At 40.1% G+C, this 26,158-nt stretch overlaps 1 protein-coding gene across 1 annotated transcript in view; it reads left to right on the top strand.

Annotated features, from left to right (window-relative positions):
- pde6a (phosphodiesterase 6A) overlaps positions 1 to 24,074 on the top strand; it is a 45,749-nt gene extending 21,675 nt beyond the window's left edge. Inside the window, exons 13-22 of the mRNA XM_033029579.1 lie at positions 1,358 to 1,465; positions 4,355 to 4,464; positions 4,553 to 4,640; positions 11,780 to 11,880; positions 12,021 to 12,128; positions 13,101 to 13,164; positions 13,346 to 13,420; positions 13,670 to 13,753; positions 22,649 to 22,805; positions 24,005 to 24,074. Coding sequence (XP_032885470.1) covers positions 1,358 to 1,465; positions 4,355 to 4,464; positions 4,553 to 4,640; positions 11,780 to 11,880; positions 12,021 to 12,128; positions 13,101 to 13,164; positions 13,346 to 13,420; positions 13,670 to 13,753; positions 22,649 to 22,805; positions 24,005 to 24,063 — 954 coding nt within the window. The 3' untranslated portion in view covers positions 24,064 to 24,074. The remainder of the gene's footprint in view (positions 1 to 1,357; positions 1,466 to 4,354; positions 4,465 to 4,552; positions 4,641 to 11,779; positions 11,881 to 12,020; positions 12,129 to 13,100; positions 13,165 to 13,345; positions 13,421 to 13,669; positions 13,754 to 22,648; positions 22,806 to 24,004) is intronic.
- Positions 24,075 to 26,158: the final 2,084 nt, after the last annotated feature.

The following is a 26,158-nucleotide window of genomic DNA, read 5'->3' as shown; positions in this document are numbered from 1 at the left end:
GTTGCAGGGCCCTGGAATGTTCTACTCAACAAGTTGGGTTAAAAAAGATTCAATAAATAAGTTTAAAGTAACAGACAATAAGTATGAGGAACTTTTGAGGTTCTGAATATTAAAGCAATGCTAATGATTCAATAAGGTCAGTTATAAAAGCAGCGTAAGTACGATAGGCCACATAGCATGATATGCTCTTCTATACCGTTAGTTTGAATGTTAATAATAATAGATTTAAAATTCACCCATGAAGTATATGTTGTTTTGATACCGCTGGTGCTAATTTTGTTATAATAGGGTGTCCATTGCCTATGGATTGATTGTGATTGCACAAGATCTGTCACCATATTGGCAACTAGCAAGGGGGGGGGGGAGTTTTTGTCTGCAAGGGAGACATTGTATAGTGTAAATTTCATCTAACCCGAGGATCCTTTCAAGTCTGAGGTACAGTTAGGCAGCAAGACATTCCAAGATCCTATAATTAGCACTTAAAGATATTTCAAAATATCAGTACATCTGAAATTGTTTAGCAATCAATGAAATCCTTTTAACTTCCAATCAATGTTTAATGGAATCTCATGCTTAGTCCCCACCATCAATGTTCTGCAGATTCCACTGACCAGAAGCTCAATCTGACAAGCCGCTGAAATACTGGGTTAAATTCGCAGTTCAGAGCCTGGATATACCCCAATGACTCACTTCCTGACATCCCAAAGTTTCCCCCCCATTTACAAGGCATGAGTCAGAAATGTGACCTATCTGGCTAAATGTAGCTCTAGCAACATTCAAGAAACCCCGACCCATGCGGGACAAAGCGAACTGTTTATAGGTATCCCATCCACCACTCAAAGCATTCATTGCTTCCATCACTTGGAGCACAGTGTACCATCTACAAAATGCATTCTTATACCTTAACTAGGCTGCTAAAAGAACACCTCCCATAGTCACGGCCTCAACCACCAAGGACAAATGCAGCAAGCACACGGGAATACTACCAGACGGACGTTCCTCCCCAAGCCGAATGTTATATTCACATGAGAATATATCACCAATTTTTAATCATCGCTGGATCTCAAACCTGGGAGTCCATGCCCAACAGCAGTAGTGAAGTGCCTTCATCAGGATGACTTTAATAGTACAAGAAGATGGGTCAAGACCATCTACCCAAGCACAATTCAGGATGGACAGTAAATATTGGTTTCATCAGCAAAGTCCAGATCCCCCAAAAATGAGTGGATTACAAAAAAATGTAGTCTGGCGAGTTAGAAAATAATCATAAATAATGACAAGCATAAACAGCTGTGATGAGTTTGAATGTTAACTGATTACAAAATTGTTGTATATTATGAATCTTGCCATACTGCAGGTATTAGTTCGTTTCATGTATTCACTGAGTAAAGGATACAGAAAGATCACCTATCACAACTGGCGGCATGGGTTCAATGTTGGACACACCATGTTTACACTGCTCACTGTAAGTATTTACCTTGTTGGTTTTCCATTCAAAAATCTTTTTTTTTTATAATTCATCCAACATGAATTACACCAGTGAGTAGAAATGGGCACTATTGTGGTGCTATGAATTATACACTGTTCTATTGAACCTGATGGAGCTCTTTTCAGTAGAGGAGTATAACCTTCCAGATACTGATGATAAATCACACTTAGTCTGTGAAATGAAAGATAAAACCCTTTTTCAGGGGATGGGAGCCTTGACGTGCATAGCAAATCTTTTTCACCAGGTTTGTGAGCAGGGCTTGTTCTAACCCACTCACATGACTGGGTTACAGCATGCAAAAATCCTTTCACCATAACAGAATGGACCCTGGATGTCTTTATGCAGTGGGTTTATCTTTTTGGACAAGTATCATGTAAGTGCATGCATTTTGTGGTGCGTGTGCAGGATGGTAAGGTGCTATCAGCAAGCTTTAGATCATTAAGTGAGGCAAAAATTTGCTTTGACTATATCCAACCTTTTAATAACATTGATGGTTTGGCAAACATCTCCTTGAAACAGTCTGAATCTTTATTTGATTAATTGGATTGGAATGCAGAAATCTTTAATAGTTTTGTGCATGTGTGCAGACATGCATAAAGCTTGTCACATTTAGATGCACGATTGACAGTTTTAGCAGAAGGAACGGGTAAAAGATAAAGCAATGATTTGGGGGCTATTCAGAACTAGTTGTTATTCGTTTCCTTATTTTTAACCCAGATCAACAATTCTACCACCACATCAACATTTGACTGCTCAAGTCAAGTCAAGAGAGTTTATTGTCATGTGTCCCAGATAGGACAATGACATTTTTGCTTGCTGCAGCACAACAGAATATTGTAAGCAAAAATACAGAACAGTTCAGTTCAATATACACATATATAAGCAGATAAAGTGCAATAGGCTGTTACAGTTCAGAGTCTGTTTGTTGGCGAGTTTAATAGCCTGATGGCTGTGGGGAAGTAGCTGTTCCTGAACCTGGATGTAACAGATCTCAGGCACCTGTACCATCTACCTGATGGTAGCAGAGAGATGCGTGCGTGGCCAGGATGGTGTGGGTCCTTAATGATGTTGGCTGCCTTTTTGAGGCAGCGACATCGATAGATCCCTTCGATGATGGGAGGTCAGAGCCGATGATGGACTGGGCAGTGGTCACAATATGCTCCACATATTGGCTCTTATGCGGCTGAAATCCTTATCTGTATTTTAATAATTCAAATGCTGTTTTGCCAAATCTGCCTTCTGCCTGTATTCAGCTGCCTCTATCCTGACTATCATTGTCCTGTTTGCCCCTTTTCATAGAAACATAGAAACATAGAAAATAGGTGCAGGAGTAGGCCATTCGACCCTTCGAGCCTGCACCGCCATTCAATATGATCATGGCTGATCATCCAACTCAGTATCCTGTACCTGCCTTCTCTCCATACCCCCTGATCCCTTTAGCCACAAGGGCCACATCTAACTCCCTCTTAAATATAGCCAATGAACTGGCCTCAATTACCTTCTGTGGCAGAGAATTCCAGAGATTCACCACTCTCTGTGTGAAAAAAGAAATAGGTGCAGGAGTAGGCCATTCGGCCCTTCAAGCCGGCTGATGATCCAGTGCCCCATTCCTGCTTTCTCCCCATATCCCTTGATTCCGTTAGCTCTAAGAGCTATATCCAAGTCTCTTGAATACATCAAGAAATCTCTATCACAAAACAGATATATATATATATTTAAATACAGGTGACCCTCTGTAATATGGCTGCTTGGATAATAAATCATTCCATCAGCAATGCAATGACCAACAAATTCAGAAGAGCATTAAATAAAGCATTATTAACGTTGTTATTATTTCTGCTGTTTCAATGTGATGTTAATTTTTTTTCACCATTATTTGATTGATAAAGAATCAAAATATATATTTTGTTGTCAAAACATATTGACCAAATTTGCTGGGAAAATAAGGTTTAATGAGCACACAGGGTACTGTGTAGATCATTAAGTAATCTATGGTGTGGAACAGGTGCCCTGGGAATATTGAATCATCACACATTTATGAACAATTTCTTCCACTTTGCCATTAGTTGGAAAATAAAACATCCTCAATGTCCCCTTAAATTTCACAATATTACTAGATATGCACATTAGATTGCAATAGATTTGCAATAGAAAGGTAGAGTCGCAGCTTTACTCAAGTAGAACTCTTTTCACATTAAAATTAATATTCCTACAGTTCCTCAACTTCTCTGTAATAGAATCAAAGCTATTAAACCTGGACGATAATTTATAAATGTAATAAGTTATTCATATTTTATAATTTTTAACTATGACGTTAAATCTTTTCTTTCTTTTTCCGTCCTTGTCTCTTGTTTCTGTCTTTGGCCCATCTTTCACTTTATGTTTTTCTACACACACTTAAATTGTGACTCCCATCATCCTATCAACAGGTTTTCGTCTCTTCTTCATCAAAGTTTCAACTACCCATAATCTCTTTCTGTGCTGTTTTCAGATAGCATTTCCACAGTTGCAATGTCTACAATTTCAGGATGATTTAATTTATTATTTATCGTCACATGTACCGAGGTACAGTGGAAAGCTTTTGTTGCATGCTATGCAGTCAGTGGAAAGACTATATATGATTAGAATCGAGCCATCCACAGTGTACAGATACATGACAAAAGGAATAACGTTTAATGCAAGATAGAGTCCAGTAAAGTCTGATTAAAGATCTCCATGGGTCTCCAATGAGGTAGATAATTGCTCAGGACGCTCTCTAGTTGATGATTGAATGGTTCAATTGCCTGATAATGTCTGATGAGGGACTTGAAGAGATTCCCCACTGCACAAATTTTGCACTGTTGACCTTGTTCTTGATCTTTTTAGACTGGAAATCTAAAAAGCTACTATACAGATCTGGAGGCATTTGCCATGGTGACAGCTGCATTTTGCCATGATATTGATCACAGAGGAACAAACAACCTCTATCAATTGAAGTGAGTAACCACTACCAAAGGCATATCATGAGGTATTGGCTTTTTTTTATAAGGAGCACCCATTAATTCCATTCCATTAATGCAATAGGTCGCAGGATCCATTGGCAAGACTTCATGGTACATCGATTATGGAGCGCCATCACTTGGAGTTCAGTAAGACACTGCTCCAAGATGAGGTATGTCTTAAGTGGTGTAATTCACACCCTCCGAGGAAACTCAGTAAGCAGTTGAAGGAGGAGTAGTTTCGTAGAAGTGGTAGCAAGTGAATTGAACAAGTTGATTTACCAATTTAAAGCATTTCATTTATATTAACTCTTTATTAAATACAAAATATAAAAAGTCAAAGTAATTAAGTTAATAAATAATAATTAAACTTTTTCTGTTTAATAATACCTGTTGTACATATTTCTTAATAGAATGTCCCTATTTTTTTTTAATACAAATTAGAGAGTGCAATTTTCCTTTGACTTCTGAGAAACCCTGCAGTTTTTCTTGATTTTCAGTTACTGTAGCAATAAACACATAGTGAGTACATTTTTAGAAATATAATAATAATAATAATCAGGACCAGAGTTAAACTCACCTCTCTTTATTGAAGACAAATCATGTCTGGTTAACTTGAAAGAATGTTTTGAAGAAATAACAGAGAAAGTTGATTGTTGTGGCATTATGGATTTACAAAATGTATTTGATAAAGTGCAAGGTTCGCAAAGAGGTAGGTTGGAAGATCACGACTATACCTTAGCATGTGGGAGGACCATTTAGTAGTCTGATAACAATGGGGTAGAAGCTGCTTCTAAATCTGCATTTATGCTTTTGTATCTTGTGTGAAAGTTTGTTCTTTGTAGCAAAAGGTTGTTTGTTGTGCAAATCTCTACAGTGGAGTTACCGTAGATTAATACATCTACTCTATTAATAGATAGAGTAAACTATTTTAGAGTTTAAAATAAACTCTATTTTATTAAATATTAATAACCTGGACAAGACAAATTTCCAAAACTGGCAGATAATATAAACCTTGGAGGTTTGGTGAATGTTGAGAAGGATAATAACAGATCCCAATGACAGGCTGCAGGAATGTATGAATTGGTGGCAAATTAAATCTAATTCTGGGAAACCTGAAATGTTACATTTTGGTAACAAGAATTGGAAGAGTAAATATGAACAATAGGGCACAATCTAAAAATAGTACAAGAACAGACAGATCTGGGCGAGGTCTAGTGCAGAATTTCTTGACTTACAGAGCAGTCAATTCGTTGACTTACAAACGCGGTTGAGAAAGCTAATACATTTGCATTTCATTGTCTCTGTACTGTACACTGACAATGACAATTAAAGTTGAATCTGAATCTGAAATACAATCAAAAACTGAGGTCTAGGGAACGAGATTAAGGAAGTCATGATGAACCTTTATAACGCAGTCCTTCAACCACAACTGGAATATTGCATCTGGTTCTGAAGTTCTAGATACCTTACTTCAGGAAATATATGGAATATAATTACCATAATAGTTTCGAGAGTGAAGGTCTTTAGTTATGTGCATAGTTTGCAGAAGCAAGAGTGGTTTTCTTTGGATCAGAAATGGATGTAAGGCCTCTCAGAATTAAGTGAAATTATGAAGGATATACACAGCTCAGATAGAGATTCTGATGGGTCACGATGCAGGAGTCAAAGAATGAAAGTGATTGACAAAATAAGCTAAACGTGACATAAGGATCAGTGAGAAATCAGGGTGTGGAATGTACTACCTGAGCTTTAAAAAGGAAACAAATGTGATGATGTCATTTAAAAGGGAGCTGGGTAAGTATTTGTAAGGAAAGAACTTGCCAAGTTATGGGAAGAGGACAGGGGAGTGGAACAGGGATAGCTCCTTACATAAAGCCAGTATAGACTGTGAAATCCCCTCTGTACCCTATCAAAGACTTTTCATATAAAACATAAAACAGTAAAGCACCAAAACAGGCCCTTCGACCCATAATCCTGTGGCAAACATGATGCCAAGACCAAATCTTATCTGCCTGCAAATAATCCATATCCCTCCATTCCCTGCATATCCATGTGTCTGTCCAAAAGTCTCTTAAATGCCACCATTGTATCTGCCTCAACAACTGCCCCTGGCAGCTCAAATGAGGCATTCATCACCGACTGTGTAAAAAAACGCCCCGCACATCTTCTTTAAACTTTGCCCCTTTCACCAAATCCTTAAAGCCATAGAATTTTACAGCATGGAAGCAGGGCCTTTGGCCCAAATCATCCATGACATCCAAGAATTCTAAGTTAGCTAGTCCACACCGGCATTTGGCCTTTACCTCTCTCAACCTTTCCTATCCATGTACCCATTCAAATGCCTGTTCAACATTGTAATTGTCCCAGTCCCTACCACTTCCTCTGGCACCCATTATGTGTGAAAGAGTGACTCTTCAGGTCCCCTTTAAATCTTGCCCCTTTAGTTTAGGCTACTTTAGAGATACAGCGTAGAAATAGGCTCTTCGGCCCACCAAGTCCATGTCGACCAGCGATTACCTGTACACTAGCTCTATCCGACACACCAGGGACAATTTATAGAAGCCAATTAACTGGCAAACTTGTGCGTCTTTGGCATGTGGGCGGAAACCAGAGCGCCCAGACCCATGGGATCACAGGGAAAATGTACAAACTCCATATAGACAGCACCAGTAGTCAGGATCGAACCTGGATCTCTGGCGCTAAGGCCACAATTCTACCTCTGCACAACTGTGCCGCCCCTCTCAACTTAATTCTGTACCCTTTAGTTTTTGTTGCCCCTATCTTGGAAAAAGGATCCTCATATCTTTCCTAAAGTGTGGTGACCAGAAGTGGATACAATACTCTCACTGTGGCTAAACCAATGGTTTCTAAATCTTCAGCATAGGTTTATCGCTTTTGCACTCAATGCATACAGATATATAAATCAGGAGCAGGAGATATACTGTAATCTAGCCCCTTGACCCCACTCTACAATTTGATAAAATTATTATCAACCCGACTGTAATCCCAACTATTCATTCCTGTCTCTCCATGGTAAATAGCCATCCCCTTGCCGATCCAGAATGTATCTCTGCCTTAAAAATATTTAAAAACTCTGCTTCCACCATGCCATGTGGAATAGAGTTCCAAAGAGTCACTGTCCTCTAAGTGAAACAAATTATGCCTCTTCTCTGTCTTCAATTGGCTATTTGCAAAGCCCGTATCAGGTAAATGCAGGTAATGGCATTTTGGGCGCCATTTGTGAGAGAGAAGAAGGATTATAATTTCAGGCTGATCAATTTTCAAAAGATCATGGAACTGTTGTTGTTTTTTCTCTCTTCATACAGATACTGTTTTCTCCTGCTAATTATTTGCAGCATTTGTTTTTTTATCTCAGATTCCCAACATCCATGGTACTTTGCTTTAAGAGCCTACAATGCTTTCCCAACATAGCTTGCCACCTTTAAAGATCTACAGTATGCACATGAATCACAAGATCCTCTGTTCTTGCATGCACTTTAAAACTGTAACATTAAATCAATCTTTCTCTGCCATCTCTTCTGCCAAAAAGCATCACTTCACACTTCTTACATTGTATTCATTTACCTGCCCATTCTGCTTTGTTTCTGTTGTAAATGACTGGTATAATAAGAAATGGAAGCAAGAGAAGGCTACCTGGCTGCTTTGGAAGTTTTGAAACTTTGATATTGAACTCTGAAAATTGAAATTATTCAGTGCATTTTATTTTTCATTGAGATTGAATTGCAGACAAAAGGATCATGTTATGCAGGCTAATTTCTAGATTTATGACTTTTGCAAGGCTAATGTTGTCAGTCTCACAGTTGCTATTCTGGATACTAGAAGAGCCTGAGAGAAAGTGATAGAATGATTCATGCCAGAAATGAAAATAGCAAAGCTAATGTTAACTACAGATGTCCAATAGGTGACCGACTAATTGATTTGCTGCCTATTTTACATCTCCCCACTTTTACTTTCCTCAATAGAAAATTACCTACCGCATATTGTAAGAGGGTCTGCTAACTAAATCCTGAGCAGTAGATACATTAGTGTGTAATGTGTGATAGAATTTTACCTGGAATCCAAATTCTAACTGCAATGCACAGTGCTGTGTATGCAGGGCATGCTTTGGTAAATGACATGGGTTCCTTGGTGCTTATAACACTCTTTGCCAATGGTGAGGGTCATAGCTGCAGGAACAGCTCCTCAGCTGGTTGCTTCTTGAGAAATTCGCTGTAAGTTGGCAGCTTGGTTCACCCTGTACTGAGTTAGTTGCCCCTGTGTTAGATGCCCCTCTGTATGTAATATGTTATCTGCCATCAGAGGCATTTGGTCCCCATCCCTGTTACTGAGCCACTGCTGCGAATCATAGGGTCATACAGCATGGAAACATAAAAATACACAACATGCTGGAGTACTCAGCAGGTCAGGCTGTGTCTGTGGAGAACATGGATGGATGATGTTTTTCAGGTTGGATTCCTTCAGACTGAAGATGGGTCCTGACCTGAATGTCACCTATCCATTCTCTCGAGAAATATTGCCTGACCTGCTGAATTACTCCAGCACTTTGTATCTTTTTTGAAAACTACCATCTGCATTTCCTTGTATCTACGTCACGGAAACAACTTCGGTCGAGCTCATCCATGTCAACCAAAGTACCCATTGAGGGCAAATTTGTGGTGGATACCAATTCTGTAAGGGCTCATGCATGGCTCATCGAATAATATTCTTCTTGCTAGATGTTGATGCTAATGCTTATGTTATTCGCGATTATATACAGAAATTCTATGATTCATCATTCTAACATGAATGGTTGTTGCATATCTTATCCATTATAATAGACTGACACAAAGAATTATGACATTATACGCCAAGTGTTGCATAGCTTCATTTAACTAATGTTGGGAGAGGAAGCCTTATTTCACCAACCCAGCACTCTGGTGTATTACATTCCACAGATAACATGGGGTTTATTATATGCCCACTGCCTATATGCACATCGTCCACACCAGAATCATGAGTCATGTGGTCAGCATGTAGCCCTGGTGTCCCCTCTTTGTCGAAGTGATTCTATGCAGATGGCCCAATGGAGTGGCACAGAATGAAAGCATTTTGGCACACTGTCAGACAATCAACTTCATAGCAAAAGGATTTGAGGATTTGAGTATAGGAGCAGGGAGGTTCTACTGCAGTTGTACAGGATCTTGGTGAGACCACAACTGGAGTATTGCGTACAGTTTTGGTCTCCAAATCTGAGGAAAGACCTTCTTGCCATAGAGGGAGTGCAGAGAAGGTTCACCAGACTGATTCCTGGGATGTCAGGACTTTCATATGAAGAAAGACTGGATAGACTCGGCTTGTACTCGCTAGAATTTAGAAGATTGAGGGGGGAATCTTATAGAAACTTACAAAATTCTTAAGGGGTTGGACAGGCTGGATGCAGGAAGATTCCCGATGTTCCCGATGTTGGGGAAGTCCAGAACAAGAGGTCACAGTTTAAGGATAAGAGGGGAAAGCTTTTAGGACCGAGATGAGGAAAACATTTTTCGCATAGAGTGGTGAATCTCTGGAATTCTCTGCCACAGAAGGAAGTTGAGGCCAGTTCATTGGCTATATTTAAGAGGGAGTTAGCTGTGGCCCTTGCGGCTAAAGGGATCAGGGGGTATGGAGAGAAGGCAGGTACAGGATACTGAGTTGGATGATCAGCCATGATCATATTGAATGGCGGTGCAGGCTCGAAGGGCCGAATGGCATACTCCTGCACCTAATTTCTATGTTTCTATGTTTATATGTTTCATGATGATCCATTTATAGATAAACATCAACTGGACCTTGTAGTCGGCGATTCCTTCTCAGTTTTAGTACATTTCAGAGTTGACAAGCGGTGCCTGCAAGTCAATGTGCCTGCAGCCAGTGACACCCTGTATTGTGCAGGAGACAGCGATCATCAAGAGGTTGTGCTCCCTTTATAACTACTGTTCTCTAGCAAGAGAAAATGAAATTCAACTCATCTTTTATTTAAATTCATGGTATTTGTCGTATTCCTCGGCAAATTGATATCAAACTTTGAAATGTTGAACATTTTGTCAGCTCCCAGAAAGGAGCTTAACATTTATACCTTGACATCTGCTTGCAATGCAATGATCATCTTGCTCTGATGATGAATAGGTTTTGAAGCAGATGGCATATATCGGAGAAACTACTTCGTCAAGCACAAATGCATTACAATCTGTTCTTTGAATCTTCGGGGTTGACAGAATTTCCTGTCATAACCTAAGTGTCTCTCCTCATCCTTTTTTGAGCAGCACATCCTCTACATGCTGTCTTATCATGTTCTGTGGGGAATTTTCTGAAGCCAAACATGTCTCGAAGCAATTGATTCGTGCAGAATCCTTAATACCAGAAAGTAGTCCTTCAGCATCCTCTTCCCAACAAAGTATTATAGATTTTATGTGTAAGGAGGAGCTACAGATGCTGGTTAAACCAAAGGCAGACACAAAAAGCTGGAGTAACTCAGTGGGTCAGGCAGCAACTCTGGAGAAAAGGAATAGGTGACTTTTAGGGTCGAGACACTTCCTCAGACAGAAGGGTCTCAACTAGAAACATCACCCATTCCTTTTCTTCAGAGATGCTGCCCAACCCATTGAGTTACTACAGCTTTTTTTGTCTATTTTAGATTTTAGTCTGTTTGTAGAATTTTGGAAAGCACCAAACATTTGTTGTGCTATTGCACTACATGTTTTAATAAATAATAATAAATATTAATGAGGACTTTTCCTACCGAGAATGCATTCAATTATGCCAGGTTAAGAGAGGGCATTAATTGAGCATTGAGTTGTCAAATGTGGTCGACACAATTTACATATATTATGTACTTCTGTATATATTCCATACAGTGGATATTGTCCATACATACATTAATATATTGACCTCTTTGTTATGATAGCCAGTGTCACTCATGTTTCAGACGTATGCATGTGCATACAATGTTGTTTTAGTATATATTTGGCACCGGGAATCACTGTAAGATGTATAGCAAGTTCTAGATTTTTGGCCTTTAGTTTTAAGTGGACATCATTGTCAAAGTGGCGCATGTTGCAGCACCAATGTACAGACTGTTTGATTAGCAGAATTGGGGTTTATCATGTACATTGTTTTATCCCCCAAATGAATGGAGCAATGGCATTTTATCAACCTATTGCAACAAACATGTTTGTGGTGATTTCAAAAGGATGAATAATGTCAAAACTTTGAAGCAATGCTATGAGTTTTAAAAAGTGAATAGTGTTTCTTTTCTTTTGACTTTTAACAGGATTTGAATATCTTTCAAAATCTCAACAGAAGACAATATGAACATGTACTCCATCTGATGGAGATTGCCATCATTGCTACAGACTTGGCACTTTATTTCAAGTACATTTTTCAAAACACCTTATGTGATTAGTTTGTAGTTTTTGCCATTATTATGATAATAACAAATTAAATACAACTCAATTGGTTTAAAAATCAGTAGTCCATGAGTATGCCCTGTTCATATTTCTATTTCATGACAGAAAACGAACAATGTTTCAAAAGATAGTCGACCTATCTGAAACATATGAAAACCCTCAGGAGTGGGTCGACTTTATGATACTGCAAACAACAAGGAAGGAGATTATCATGTGAGCTCACGTTTCATGTTTTTATTTGTGGAACCATTTTGAAATTCCAAGTTGGATGCTAAATATTTGATGGATTAAAAAAAACACGGCTTCAATTAAACTTGCACATCTTTCCCATCATTTGTGCATGCCGTGGTTGTGATATCATATTTCTTTGCAAGAATTGTAGGTTAGTTTAGTTTAGAGATACAGCGCGGAAACAGGCCCTTCGTTCCACCAAGTCTGTGTCGACCAGCGATCCTGCACACTAACACTATCGTAATATTACACAGTAGGGACAATTTTCAATTTTAACCAAGCCAATTAGCCTATAAATATGTATGAGGAAACCTGAGCTCCCGGAGAAACCCATGCTGGCCATGGGGATAATGTACAAACTTTGTACAGACAATGTTGCTTGGGTTTCAGCACCTAAGTTACAGAGAAAGGTTGAACAAGATAGGTCTTTATTCTTTGGAGCGCAGAAGGTTAAGGGGGGACTTGATAGAGGTCTTTAAAACTATGAGAGGGATCGACAGTTGATGTGGATAAGCTTTTCCCACTGAGAATAGGGAAGATTCAAACAAGAGGACATGATTTGAGAATTAAGGGACAAAAGTTTAGGGGTAACATGAGGGGGAACTTCTTTACTCAGAGAGTGGTAGCTGTGTGGAATGAGCTTCCAGTGGAAGTGGTGGAGGCAGGTTCGATTTTATCATTTAAAAATAAATTGGATAGGAATATGGATGGGAAAGGAATGGAGGGTTATGGTCTGAGTGCAGGTAGATTGGACTAGTTGAGAGTAAGTGTTCGGCACGGACTAGAAGGGCCGAGATGGCCTGTTTCCGTGCTGTAATTGTTATATGGTTATATGGTTATAACTCACATAGTCAGGATCGACCAAGGGTCTCTGGCGCTGTAAGGCAGCATCTCTACCACTGCGCCACCATGCCGCACAATTGTTCTAATTACTATTATCTTCATTCTATTTAGGGCCATGATGATGACTGCATGTGACTTGTCTGCCATCACAAAACCATGGGAAGTACAGAGCAAGGTATCATGTATATATGTTTTATGGAATAATGTGCTGAGTTGATTAGTACTGCAAATTACATTGATCACAGGAAAACTATACTTAATTTATGTAAACACTTTTAAGGACCCTTTACATTAAAAATTAATGGGTCTGATGAACCATATTCTAATAGATCAAATATTTCTTGCTTCCACTCAAGGTAGCTCTTTCTGTAGCAGCTGAATTTTGGGAACAGGGTGATTTGGAGCGGACTGTTCTAGAACAACAACCCATTGTAAGTACTGATTTGAATGACTCGATAATTTAAAGTACAAATGATTTAAACGCATTTTTTTTCCAAAATAAAGATATTTTCACCTTTTTTTGTTAGAAGCACTTTGCAGGTTGCAATTCAACAAATCTTATAAAAAATTGTAATTCAAAAGACCAGCTTGAAAATAAATGATAACATTAGCACATTTTCAATTATACTTGCTTAGAATTATTTAAAATATTATCTTGGTATTTTTTCTGACTCTTTCAGCCCATGATGGACAGAAACAAAGCTGCTGAACTTCCAAAACTTCAAGTTGGTTTCATTGACTTTGTGTGCACATTTGTGTACAAGGTAAGCATCAGAGACAGTGACAATATTCAAAGATAATTTTACTATGACACATTTGTGTACAAATATACTTTAAATGAATGAATCTAATATACAAGCACAAATTTCACATAAAAAATGTAATTTTGGTAATATATTCCTCAAATTAAACAGATCTTAACGATATTCCATGACAAAAAAAAAACAAATTTAAGTTTAAAGTTAACACAATGTTAAATATATACCATCTACATCTAAAAGTGGTAATTAGCCAGTTGAGTAGAAGTTAAAAAAAGATACAAAGTGCTGGAGTAACTCGGTGGGTCGAGCATTGCCTCCTCTTTTCCTCCCGCTTTCATCCCTGTGCCCCAACTGGATGTGCACCCATTTCTCTCTTGTTCCCCCATCACATTCACATTTCTTCATCTTCTATCTTTACCTCACTCTTTTTGTCTTTTCATCGCTGGCCTTTGTACAAGCATCAAAATCCCACCATCACCGGTATCCACCTATCACTTGCCAGACCTGTCCTGCCCACCTCTCTTCCAGCTTTCTACCTCCTACTACAATCAGTCTGAATAAGGGTCCCGATCCACAATGTCATCCATCCAAGTTCTCCAGAGATGCTGCCACGTCCGCTGATCCAGTACTTTGTGTCTTTTTGGGTAAACCAGCATCTGCAGTTCCTTGTGAGTAGGTTAAACTTAGCATGAATTTCTGGATTATCTTGGAAACAGTTTGGAGTGGTGTTTTGCAGTCCTATTAACTTTAAAGGTGTTTACAAATTCTAGCAGGAAGGAAAGTTAAGGATGTATAGTGATATCCATGTTTCATGTGGTGCATTTAATTTCTTTAAGAAGTCCAGGCATTGAAATTGCAAATAACTGTAGATACTGGAAATCTGAAACGAGAGATTTTATTGTCATAAAACTCTTTAACACAGAATGAAGCTAATTGATGTAGATGTCTTTCCTGGCCTTTCATTTTGTTACAAGGCTATTTTGACCAATTTGACTCATCTGCTACGTTTTCTGTGTGTGTATATATGTTAATCAGGATTGAACTTTACAAGCTTATGTCTAACATTACTCTCCAGCTGTATTTTATTGCAGTGATTAGTTATGGATCATCATTTTAAACTCTATTTGGATCAAATTTAGAATTATTTAATCCGAGCACCAAAGTTGCAAATTCTGTACACTTTAAAGTGTTTTACCCTGCATTGTGCCACAGTGATTATTAAGGGATTGGACACGTTAGATACAGGAAACATGTTCCCCCCTTCCCTCCCGCACCACCCCCTCCCCGGGCACTTTCCGTTGCAACCGCAAGAAATGCAACACCTGTCCCTTCACCTCCCCCCTCGACTCCATTCAAGGTCCCAAGCAGTCGTTCCAGGTGCGACAAAGGTTCACCTGTATCTCCTCCAACCTCATCTACTGCATCCGCTGCTCTAGATGTCAGCTAATTTACATCGGTGAGACCAAGCGTAGGTTGGGTGACCGTTTCGCCGAACACCTCCGCTCAGTCCGCCTTAACCTACCTGACCTCCCGGTGGCTCAGCACTTCAACTCCCCCTCCCATTCCCAATCCGACCTCTCTGTCCTGGGTCTCCTCCATTGCCAGAGTGAGCAACAGCGGAAATTGGAGGAACAGCACCTCATATTCCGTCTGGGGTCCTTGCGCCCTTATGGCATCAACATTGAATTCCCCCAATTTGGCTAGCCTGTGCTGTCCCCTCCCCTTCCTTCACCCTCTAGCTGTCTCCTCCCACCCTCCCATCCGCCCGCCCTCGGGCTCCTCCTCCTCCCTTTTTCCTTCTTTCTTTCCCCACCCCCCATCAGTCTGAAGAAGGGTTTCGGCCCGAAACGTCGCCTATTTCCTTCGCTCCATAGATGCTGCTGCACCCACTGAGTTCCTCCAGCAATTTTGTGTACCTTCGATATTCCAGCATCTGCAGTTCCCTTTTGAACAACATGTTCCCATTGTTGGGGGAGTCCAGAACCAGGGGTCATAGTTTAAGAATAAGTCGTAAGCCATTTAGAACGGAGATGAGGAAAAACTTTTTAGCACAGAGAGTTGTGAGTGTGTGGAATTCTCTGCCTCAGAGGGCGGTGGAGGCTGGATCTCTGGATGCTTTCAAGAGAGCGTTAGATAGAGCTCTTAGGGATAGCAGAGTTAAGGGATATAGAGAGAAGGCAGGAATGGGGTACTGATTGTGGATGATCAGCCATGATCACATTGAATGGCGGTGCTGGCTAGAAGGGCCGAATGGCCTACTCCTGCACCTATTGTCTACTGTCTATTGTGAATACCAGTGCTGCCCTGTAGCTCCTGCAACCCGAGTTCAATCCTGACCTCTGGTGTTGCCTATGTGGAAGTTGCATGTTCCCCCTGTAATCTTGTGGGTTTCCTACAGATACTCTGGTCACCTTCCACATACCAAAGACATGCTGATCAGTAGATTAATTAGCCACTGTAAATTCCCCTTGATGTAGGCGAGTGGTGAGAGGATGAGAGGAGATTTTTATTGGCATCAGAGAGACACTAGGCTACAGGAAAATAAATGTGAGAATGGGTCTTGTGATAGCCTGGGGACCTTGCTTTGACTCAATTGACTAAACGGCCTCTCTTTATGTTGCAAGGAAACATGACTACTTCTTCTGTAATACATTGGAAAGCAGGTAACACTTGACACTATTGTTCTTGGTAGAATACTTTAATTGAGAATATTTCCCCTCCCAAGAATCAGTTAGTTATGACACAACACACAATTGAGTTTACTTACTGTGTTAAACCTAGTCGACCTATTTTGGCTCATCTGAATGAGAAAATCTTCAGTAAATTGTAGGTATAACTTACAGAAGATAGGCACAAAAAGCTGGAGTAACTCAGTGGGACAGGCAGCATCTCTGGAGAGAAGGAATGGGTGATGTTTCGGGTTGAGAGCCTTCTACAGACTTTTAATTCAGTACACGGCAGATAAGTTCTCACACAGAACTAAAACAAATTATATATTTGTATTTAACCCCTCATGGTTATTCAGTTTATCCTGGCTGCATGTATGTCTCAATTGATGGTGTAATAATTCACAACATTGGAATTTAAATAATTGCCATTAGTAAGAACTTATTGCACACCGTAATTACACAAAATCTATTGCTATCTGGACTTTTATAATTTTGAAATAATAATGAATGTGACATTGGAAGAAAACTACTAATTTGGCTAATAAACCCACCAAATGGGGGCAGCACGATGGCACCAAGATAGAGTTACAGCACCAGAGACTCGGGTTCGATCCTGACAATGGGTGCCGTCTGTACAGAGTTTGTACATTCTCCCTGTGACCGTATGGATTTTTTCCGGTTGCTCCGGTTTCCTCACACACACAGCAAAGATCTACAGGTTTGTTGGGTTAATTGGACCTGTGTAAATCGTCCCTAGCATGTGGGATAGAACTAGTCTATGGGTGATCGCTGGTTAGTGTGGACTCGCTGGGTTTAGTACAAATAGGTCCCATTAAAAGGAATGGGAGATGACAACTAACCGGGGAAAGATGAGTAGAGAATTTTTCTTTGATTTAGTTAAATTAGTTCATATATTTAAATTATTTTAAAATATGTTTTCCAAATTTTAAACTCTAATTTTCAATAATTACGTTAAGATATTTAAATTTTTTTTAACTTTCCTCGACTGAATTTGGGTGTTTGTAAGTGCCAAATACATCCACAAATATTCATGGTGAGCTTGTGGACAGGGATACGGCGGCTGTAAAAGCCATCCTGTGAGTGCAGCTGCTCCCTAAGATGAGGGAAGCTCTGTGTTGCCGTGGGCCTTGCCGATGAGCTGGGATACTGGCCACTTAAGAAAACGTGCACCTTCGACCACGCTGAGAGATATGGCATCATCTAAGCATAGGTGACCAGAATCTTAGCCTAATTTTATCAGAGATACAAAATAGACCAGAGAAAATCAGTTTAATAATCTTTGTATAATCTATCACAATATTAATTTAAACTGGTTTTCATATAAGCTGGAAGAATGTAACATCCAATATGTTGTTTAATAGTAACAGGGATAACAGCAGGTTTTTCAGCAACAGCCATTTAGTTTTAGTTTTAGTTTTATTGATACAGCACGGAATCAGTCCCTTCGGCCCACTCACCCGCGTCGACCAGCGATCCCCTCACACCAGCACTATCCTACACACTAGGGACAATTTACAATGATACCAAAGCCAATTAACTGACAAACCCGTACTTCGGAGTGTGGGTAGAAACCAGAACACCCGGAGAAAACGCACCCGGTCACAGGGAGAACGCACTGTACAGGGAGAACGCACTGTACAGGGAGAACGCACTGTACAGACAGCACCTGGGGTCAGGATTGAACCTGGGTCATTGGCACTGTATCTAGCCCCTATCTAGCAAGTAATTTGATTCCTGAGAGTTTCTATCCAGTTGGGGAAAGTATATAGTTAATGGAAAAACCTTTAACAACATTGATGTCCAGAGGGTTCTTGGGGACCAAGTCCACAACTCCTGAAGGTGGCAACACAAGTAATGGCTAAGAAGGCATATGGTATGCTTATCTCATTGGTCTTGGCACTGAGCATAAGAGCCAGGAAGTCATGATGCAGCTTTGTAGGACATTGTTTAGCCTGCATTTGGAATATTGTATGCAGTCCTGGTCACCCTATTTTAGAAAGGATGTGGAGGCTTTGTCGAGGGACCAAAGAGATTTAACAGAATGCTGCCTGGATTATGCAGTGTTAGTTACAAAGAAAGTTTGATCAGACTTGGATTAGTTTATCTGGAGTGTTGGAGGTTGAAGAGCGACTTAAAATTATGAGAAGCATAGATAGGGTAGTCAGTCAGAAGCTCTTTCCTAGAGTGGATATGTCAAAGACCAGAGGGTACATCTTGAAGGTGAGAGGTACAAAGCTTAATGGAGATGTGCGAGGCAGCTTTTTACACAGACGGTGGTGTGTTTTTGGAACATACTACAAGGGTAGTAGTGGAGCAGATACGATAGTGGCATTTAAGAGACTTTTAGGTATGCAGAGAATGGGAGGATATATACGTGCAGGCATATTAGATTAATTTCTCTTAGCATCATGTCGGTACAAACATGTGGGCCAAAAGGTCGTTCCTGCGCTGTACTCTTCTATGTTGGCATAATGCCAACAGGAGGATCTGTAAGTCCTTAACAGAATCCTCCAGTAAGCCTTTTATAAGATTCCAGTGAACAACTGGTGTTACGGTGGTGTAAACATTTCACATTTTAAAAATATTGGCTTCAGTACTCTCGCAAGTCATCCAAGCGTACAATCACCAACCAGATAAACCTGTCCTCATATGGGGTGAGTCCCAGCATCAACATCGACAGGCAGGTTGGCAGAAGGTTACTCAGCAGGGACCTACATACCACACCATCTTGATGGTATTAACAACTTATCAAGTCAGAATGATTGACTGTCAAAATGGCTGAAGAGATTGAATATCTGTCAATGTTTCTGATGTCAGCAGACATTTAACAGCATTCAAGAAAGATTTTTTTAAATCTGCATTCAATCAAAAATGTTAAATATGTTTGAATACGTTCGAATATGTTTGAATACTATGAATAAACATAAAACACAAGATGATTATCATAATATAAAAATAATTAACTATATTTAAATTACCTCAATTAAATAAAAATAGAAATGTATAGGGGAGGTGCTCCAAACTGTACAGGAATTCATGCTTTATTGCCAGACTCTATATCGAGAGAAATTATATGCTGGAAGAGATCATCAGAGAGAAATTGAGGAATCTTTGGCGATTCTGATGAAAGCTTATCTACCTGAACTGTTACTTCTGTTTTACCTTCTCCAGGCATAGCCTGACGTGCTGAGTGTCCCCAGCATTTGCTGTATTTATTTTGACTTCACCACAACTGCCAAATGCTACTCTATAACTGTTGTCAGATAACACAAGTTTCTCAGAAATTCCAGATTGTATTGATTAGTTTCTATCTTTAATTTATGTTATTTAATGTCGGCCTCTCCAACAAATGGAAACATCTTCTCTGTCTCCCGCATCAATACCTTACGTTTTGTTTCCCAAAATGAACTTTGTTCAGAATTAAAGAAAATATATACAACAGTGCAAAAACTCTTCTGACATTCTCAACGTTCGTACATTATGTCATATACTGTGGTGTCCTTATGCCAAGCTTCCTTGCAATTCATGTGTCCCCCCTTGGTTGTGATCCCTTCCCCTGTTTGAGGGGGGTCTCCACCAGTCCTTTCCCCCCAATGTCCTGCCACGGAAGGGCCCTACACTGTGGTCCTCCCCCTCAGAGCCTTAGTTTAGTTTAGTTTAGTTTAGTTTAGAGATACAGCGCGGAAACAGGACCTTCGGCCCACCGGGTCCACGCCGACCAGCGATCCCCGCATATTAACACTATCCTACACACACTAGGGACAATTTACATTTACACCAAGCCAATTAACCTACAAACCTGTACGTCTTTGGAGTGTGGGAAGAAATCGAAGATCTTGGAGAAAACCCACGCTGGTCATGGGGAAAATGTACAAACTCTGTACAGACAGCACCCGTAGTCGATATCAAACCCGGGTCTCCGGCGCTGCAACTCTACCGCTGCATAAGGGCACCCACTCTGCTTCAGTCCCTCAGCACTCCTGAGGTCTGGAATGGGCCACATGACAACATTCCTAGATGGACATCTCGCTCTGCAGGGAGATCAACAAGTTTCACGCAGAACGAAGGCGCTAAACCTTACCTATTCTTGACAAGCTTAATCAAGTCATGTTTTTTTTCTTCTTTCCTGGTGAAAAACATTTATCTGACGAATGCTACCTTTCAGTCCAGTTACCATTCTAATAATTCTCATTCCCGTCCCTTCTCCAGATATTGTATACTTGTAAACTTGTAAATAATAAAAGTGGTAAAGGATCACTGAGAAAGAGTGTTAACAGCATTTAATGAATATCAATGCCAGGTCTGGAGGAGGAGACAAATAATAGAAGCCAAATAATGTGACATTTCCAGAAGTTAAGAAAACCATAAAAGGAATACAAAAATCACGATTGTTTGAAATGCGAATGAGTGGAACCCACAATTATTGCACACCGTGTTCATTTGAGAAGGATATAATGTACCCAGTGGGAACGTGAGAAATTGTTTCGTGTTTGTTTGACTTTGTTGGAACAGTGTAGGAGGATGTCATAGAACATGAAGAGTGGGGGTAGGTTTGAAAATTAAAGTGACAAGCAATTGAATGGAGGTGTTTAGCTAGACAGCCACTCGACCTGTGTTTGATTTTTATATTAGTTCCATCTTATTTCATATTTATTTGTGACATAGAAGAAGGCCATTTGGCCTATTGTGTCAATGCTGGCTCTCAGAGCATCTTCATCAATCACCCTCAATTATTTCCCTTTCCGTCTATTCTTTTTCATATGCCATTTTATTTGTCATTGTTTCTTCAAACTCCATCTGCACCAGGGGCAATTCATGTTAACCAATGAACATGGACCCAACACATCTTTTGGATGTGGCAAGAAAATGGAGTAGCAGGGAAAAATCCAGCAATCACAGGGAGAACATGCAAACTCCACACAGGCTGCATAAGAGATCAGATCCGGGTGGCTGGAGCTGTGCGGCAACTGCTCTAATGCGGCATTACTGTACCGCCTCTGTGTAGAGGTGGTGTCCTCAGTGTGAAGGAGGCTGTATTGTGACCAGTAAATACCGTATAATACATTGGAAGCAGTATATATAAATCACGGTGTCTGCATTAAATGGTGCTTGGATAGCAGTACAGTGAGAAAGCAGTATGTGGGTCCCTGCTGAATGCTGCAAGCAAACTGGACGGAACAATACGTACAGTCAATGGATAGGGTGGAGATTGAAAGGTTCTTGATTAGTAGGGGTGTCAAAGGTTATAGGGAGAAGGCAGGATAATGGGGTTGAGAGGGAAAGAAAGATTAGCCATGATTGAATGGCAGAATAGACCTGAAGGGCCAAGTGGCCCAATTCTGCCCCTACAACTTACGAACTTGTGAACCTATGAAAGGATATAGTAGCATTGGATTAAAATGGTAGAGTGAGAAGGGGAGTGTTCTGGAAGTAAAAGAGATGGAAACAAAATTGTGGGAAATGACAGAATCACAGCTGGTAGTCCTGTCTACTATACAATGGGACCCACACATATATGGTGTGGGTACAGATGGGAAAGATGGGGAATCAAGCACCCACGATCGGCCTTTTAAACTACATGGCTTCTCCTCATGCTTGGCATATTGGTACTGCTCAAACCTTCTATGCTGTTTATCACTTATTTTTATTTTTATTTTATTTTATTATTTATTTCGAACAGAATAAAAGAATAAAAAGCAAGTGTGAAACAGCATACAAAAAACAAAACAAGAATATTTATAAAGTGTCATAAACAATATCTATAGATAAATGAAATCGTATGTGTCCGAAAAGGAGCAGGAAGAAGCCAAAGCTTATTAATTCCCACCCCTTATTCAACTGCTTGTAATTATCTTATACAAATTTAGCAGTTATATGTACACCATATGTACACCAGCAGCTATATGTACACCAAATTATTTACATTTATACACTAATCACATATTTACAAAGCCATACAAAAAAGAAAAAAAGAAAAAGAAAAGAAAAAACCCCTCACATACTATACAGTATCTTAGTCATATATACAACCCATCACTCTATAATCACCCTTCCCAATACAATCAGTATAACAAATATCCCACTCACTTATGTTTCATGGAGGAATTTGCTGCCTAACTATTCCCACCAATTTGTCCCACCCCTTATGTACTGATGCTGATGAATTTTACTTGTGGTCAAACTAACAACAACATTTCTGCTACATTAGGAATTCACCCGGTTTCACTCTGAAATTGAGCCGATGTACAAAGGCATACTTAACAACAGGAAGGAGTGGAAGGCATTGGCTGACGAACACGAGGCAAAAATGAAAGCGATCGAGGAAGAAAAAACGCGGAAGGAAGAAGAACAAACAGCAAAACAAGGTTCGATATCTTGACAAATGACTAAAGAGAATTAGTGTGTGACAAACAAGTTAGAAAGTGAAGGGAAAGAGTAAGTCATGGATGATGACACAGTCAATTAGGGGCTGAAGAATCTGGTGTAGGTGTAAATTATGTTTAGAATGCAGAAATGTAAATATAACAGAGCGATTTTTGAAATATCTTACATTGGACATGTAGAATGGGATTTCTATCATTCCAGTATCCAAAAGGCTGACTAGTAGCTTGCAACTGGTTGACGAGTAACGATGAGGACTGAGAGAGGAAGGGAGGAGGTAGTTCTTGGAAAAGTAGGGTTGGGTGTGTGGAGGTGGGGGGGGGGGCAGGGATAGATTGTGGAGCGGCAGCTCTCTCTAAATGAATTACTGGGTGCAGGAGACAAATTCTTAAAAAGTAATAAGGGGAATTGCATCCCTCAAGTCCTTTATCCAGTCACTTGCATATGCAATGTAGTCTGAAAGTGGCCGACAGGCTCTTTTGATTCGATAAGGACCCAGAATCCACATTAAGCAGGCCTACCATATGTCCCCTGCACTACTTCAGCCATTCTGTGGTAAACTGACAGTGAATATTATTATGGCCGCAACAATTTTTGTTTAGTTTAGAGATACAGTGCGGAAACAGCCCTTCGGCCCATCGAGTCATTGCAGACCAGCAATCCCCATGCACTAGCACTATCCTACACTCAAGGGACAATTTTACAATTTTCTCAAAGCCAATTAACTTACAAACCTGTACCTCTTTGGAGTGCGGTAAGAAACCAGAGTACCTGGAGAAATCCCACGTGATCACAGGGAGAACATCCAAGCTCTGTTCAGACAGCACCCATTGTCAGGATCAAACCCGGATATCTGGTGATGAAAGGCAGAAACTCTACCGTTGTGCCACCGTGCACTTTAACAGTGAACCAGGATGGAGGCAATCACTCTGCACTTCCAGGGTCTCAGTGTTGAATACCTCCAGTGAAAAAGCTGAACAGTAATTTAATTTTATGTTGAAAAGTTAAATAAAAAACTGAACATTTGAAACAGGGAACCAGATATTTTTGTGCTTCTGACTAGAGTTGATTAATCAATATTTTAAACAGTAGTTATTAGAGAAATGTATAAATTATTATGTAAAACTTAGATAATGTTTTTCATCCAATGTGCTTTTTTTTTTCATTTCTTTTCATCTTACAGCAGGCAACACATCACAAAAGGAACAAAGTTCTCAGTCAAAGACTTGTCATCTCTTGTGAAGTACCCAGGATGAAATTAAAAGCATGTGCTTTGAAGTCTTCACAGGCACTTTGACTTTGACATTTGGTGAAACAGTCATTTGTTTCAAAATGAATTGTATCCCGAAACATGTGAGTTAATGTGCAGCAAGTGTGTGGGTACAGTTAAAAACTAATTAGTGACAAGAGTCTCATGTTTCGTACTTTTAAAAAAAAATCAGTTTAATATTTGCTGCAAATAATTTATGAATGAATCATTGTATAAAATATAGGACACAAAAATACGTAAGAGAGAGACTGTAAATGGCTTTAGACCTTTTACTGAGGTAGTACATGATTATGTATCAATTTGTGAGAATTTAGAGCAAATATACTAGAGGAGCTCCTCTAGTATCTTTGATTTAGAGCCTCTAGCTGAGGTGAAAGTTCGATACAATAGATTTTGACAGAGATTTTAAGTTTATGTTCTTGTCTGGACTCTCCCCACTGGAGGTTTGTCTCTTTCTACCTCACCAATTCCTATAATCATCATAACCATCTCAATCTGAGCACTCCTTTGTAATCAAGACAATTATAAGCATAGAATACAAAGTGCTGGAGGACATGGATAGATGGTGTTTTGGCTCGGGACACTTCTTCAGACTGATTGTAGTAGAGGGGAGAAAGCTGGAAAAGTGGTGGGAGTGGGATAACGCTTGGCAAATGGTATGTGGATACATCAGGTGGGTGGACGAAAGCTACAGATGAAAAGGGGACAAAAGGGTGATAAACGAGGACAGAAGGAGACAAGGAGACAACAAGGTGTTAGACAAGGAGAGGAGGGGTGAAATATAAAGCAAAAGCGAGTAATGTAGGGGGTCATAGGGGGAAGGGGGGGGTGGGATTGTAAGTAAAATGTATGCACATTGGGGTGGGGTTGCACAGGTAAGAGGGGCAGAAATGGGTGTGTTACCTAAAATAGGAGTATTCAATGTTCATACTGTTGGGTTGTCAGCTACCCAGGAGGAATATGAGGTGCATGTTCCTCTAGTTTGCGTGTGGCCTCATTTTGACAATTAAGGAGGCTCATGGCAGAAAGATTGGTATGGCAAAGGGAAGGGGAGATAAAGTGGTTAACAACCAGGACATTCACAAGCCCTCATACACAGAGTGCAAGTGTTCAGCAAAACAGTTTCCAGGTCTACCTTTGGTCTCACAGATGTAATGGAGGCCACAACAGGTGCGCCAAATGAAGTCGGTGCGGTTAGAGGAGGTGCATGTGAACGTTCTGTTTCACCCGAAAGGGCTCATGGGGTCCCTGGATGGAGGTGAGGGATGAGGTGTCGGGATAGTTGTTACCCTGCAGTTGCAGAGTAAAGTACCTGGAGTGAGGTGAGTTTGGGTGGGAAGGGATGAGTGAACTAAATAGTGGCAGAGGGAGTCATCTCTATAGAATGCATAAAGGTGTGGGGATGGGAAGATGCGACTGGTGGTGGGAATATGTTGCAAGTGGTGGAAATGTCGGATGTGGATGCGGATGTGGAGCCTGGTAAGGTGAAAGGTAAGGGCCAGGGGAAATCTATCCTTATTCCATCTCAGGGAGGTGGAGCGAGAGTAGGATATACAGGTTAAGGTCCATCCATACAGCAGGGGGGAAACTGGTATATCTCAGATAGCCTAGAGTGGAAAGCCTAATATTGAGAGCAGATGAGGCAGAAACAGAGAAATAAGCCTAATTTATGGAGCTCTGTAGATGGCTTGATTGTAATCATATATAGTCTTTTCTTTGACTGGATAGCAGGCAAACAAAAGCTTTTCACTGTACATTGGTACAATAATAAACTAAATTAAACTAAACTAAACAAAGGGGCCTATTACAATACCAGAGACTATTGCAATGCCAGACTTAGAGTATCATCATATTTTAAACGTTTCTTGGGTCCGGTCTTTGGATTTGTTCTGAGAGCGTATTAAAATGATAGAAGACTGTACATCGATCACTAACTACTTCATCAGCGGGTCCATTCCAGCTGTAAACACGACGAACCTGTTGCTCTCCCAGAGGCATGAGGAAATTCTGCAACAAATTAACTCAGGAAGTGATCCAGAATGTAATGGTTCCCCTTTTACTCGCATG

The sequence above is a fragment of the Amblyraja radiata genome, chromosome 11, assembly GCF_010909765.2.
Source record: "Amblyraja radiata isolate CabotCenter1 chromosome 11, sAmbRad1.1.pri, whole genome shotgun sequence".
In the NCBI taxonomy this organism is placed as follows: Eukaryota; Metazoa; Chordata; class Chondrichthyes; order Rajiformes; family Rajidae; genus Amblyraja; species Amblyraja radiata.
The sequence above is the reverse complement of the archived record's forward strand: the minus strand, read 5'-3'. Positions and strand labels throughout refer to the sequence as shown.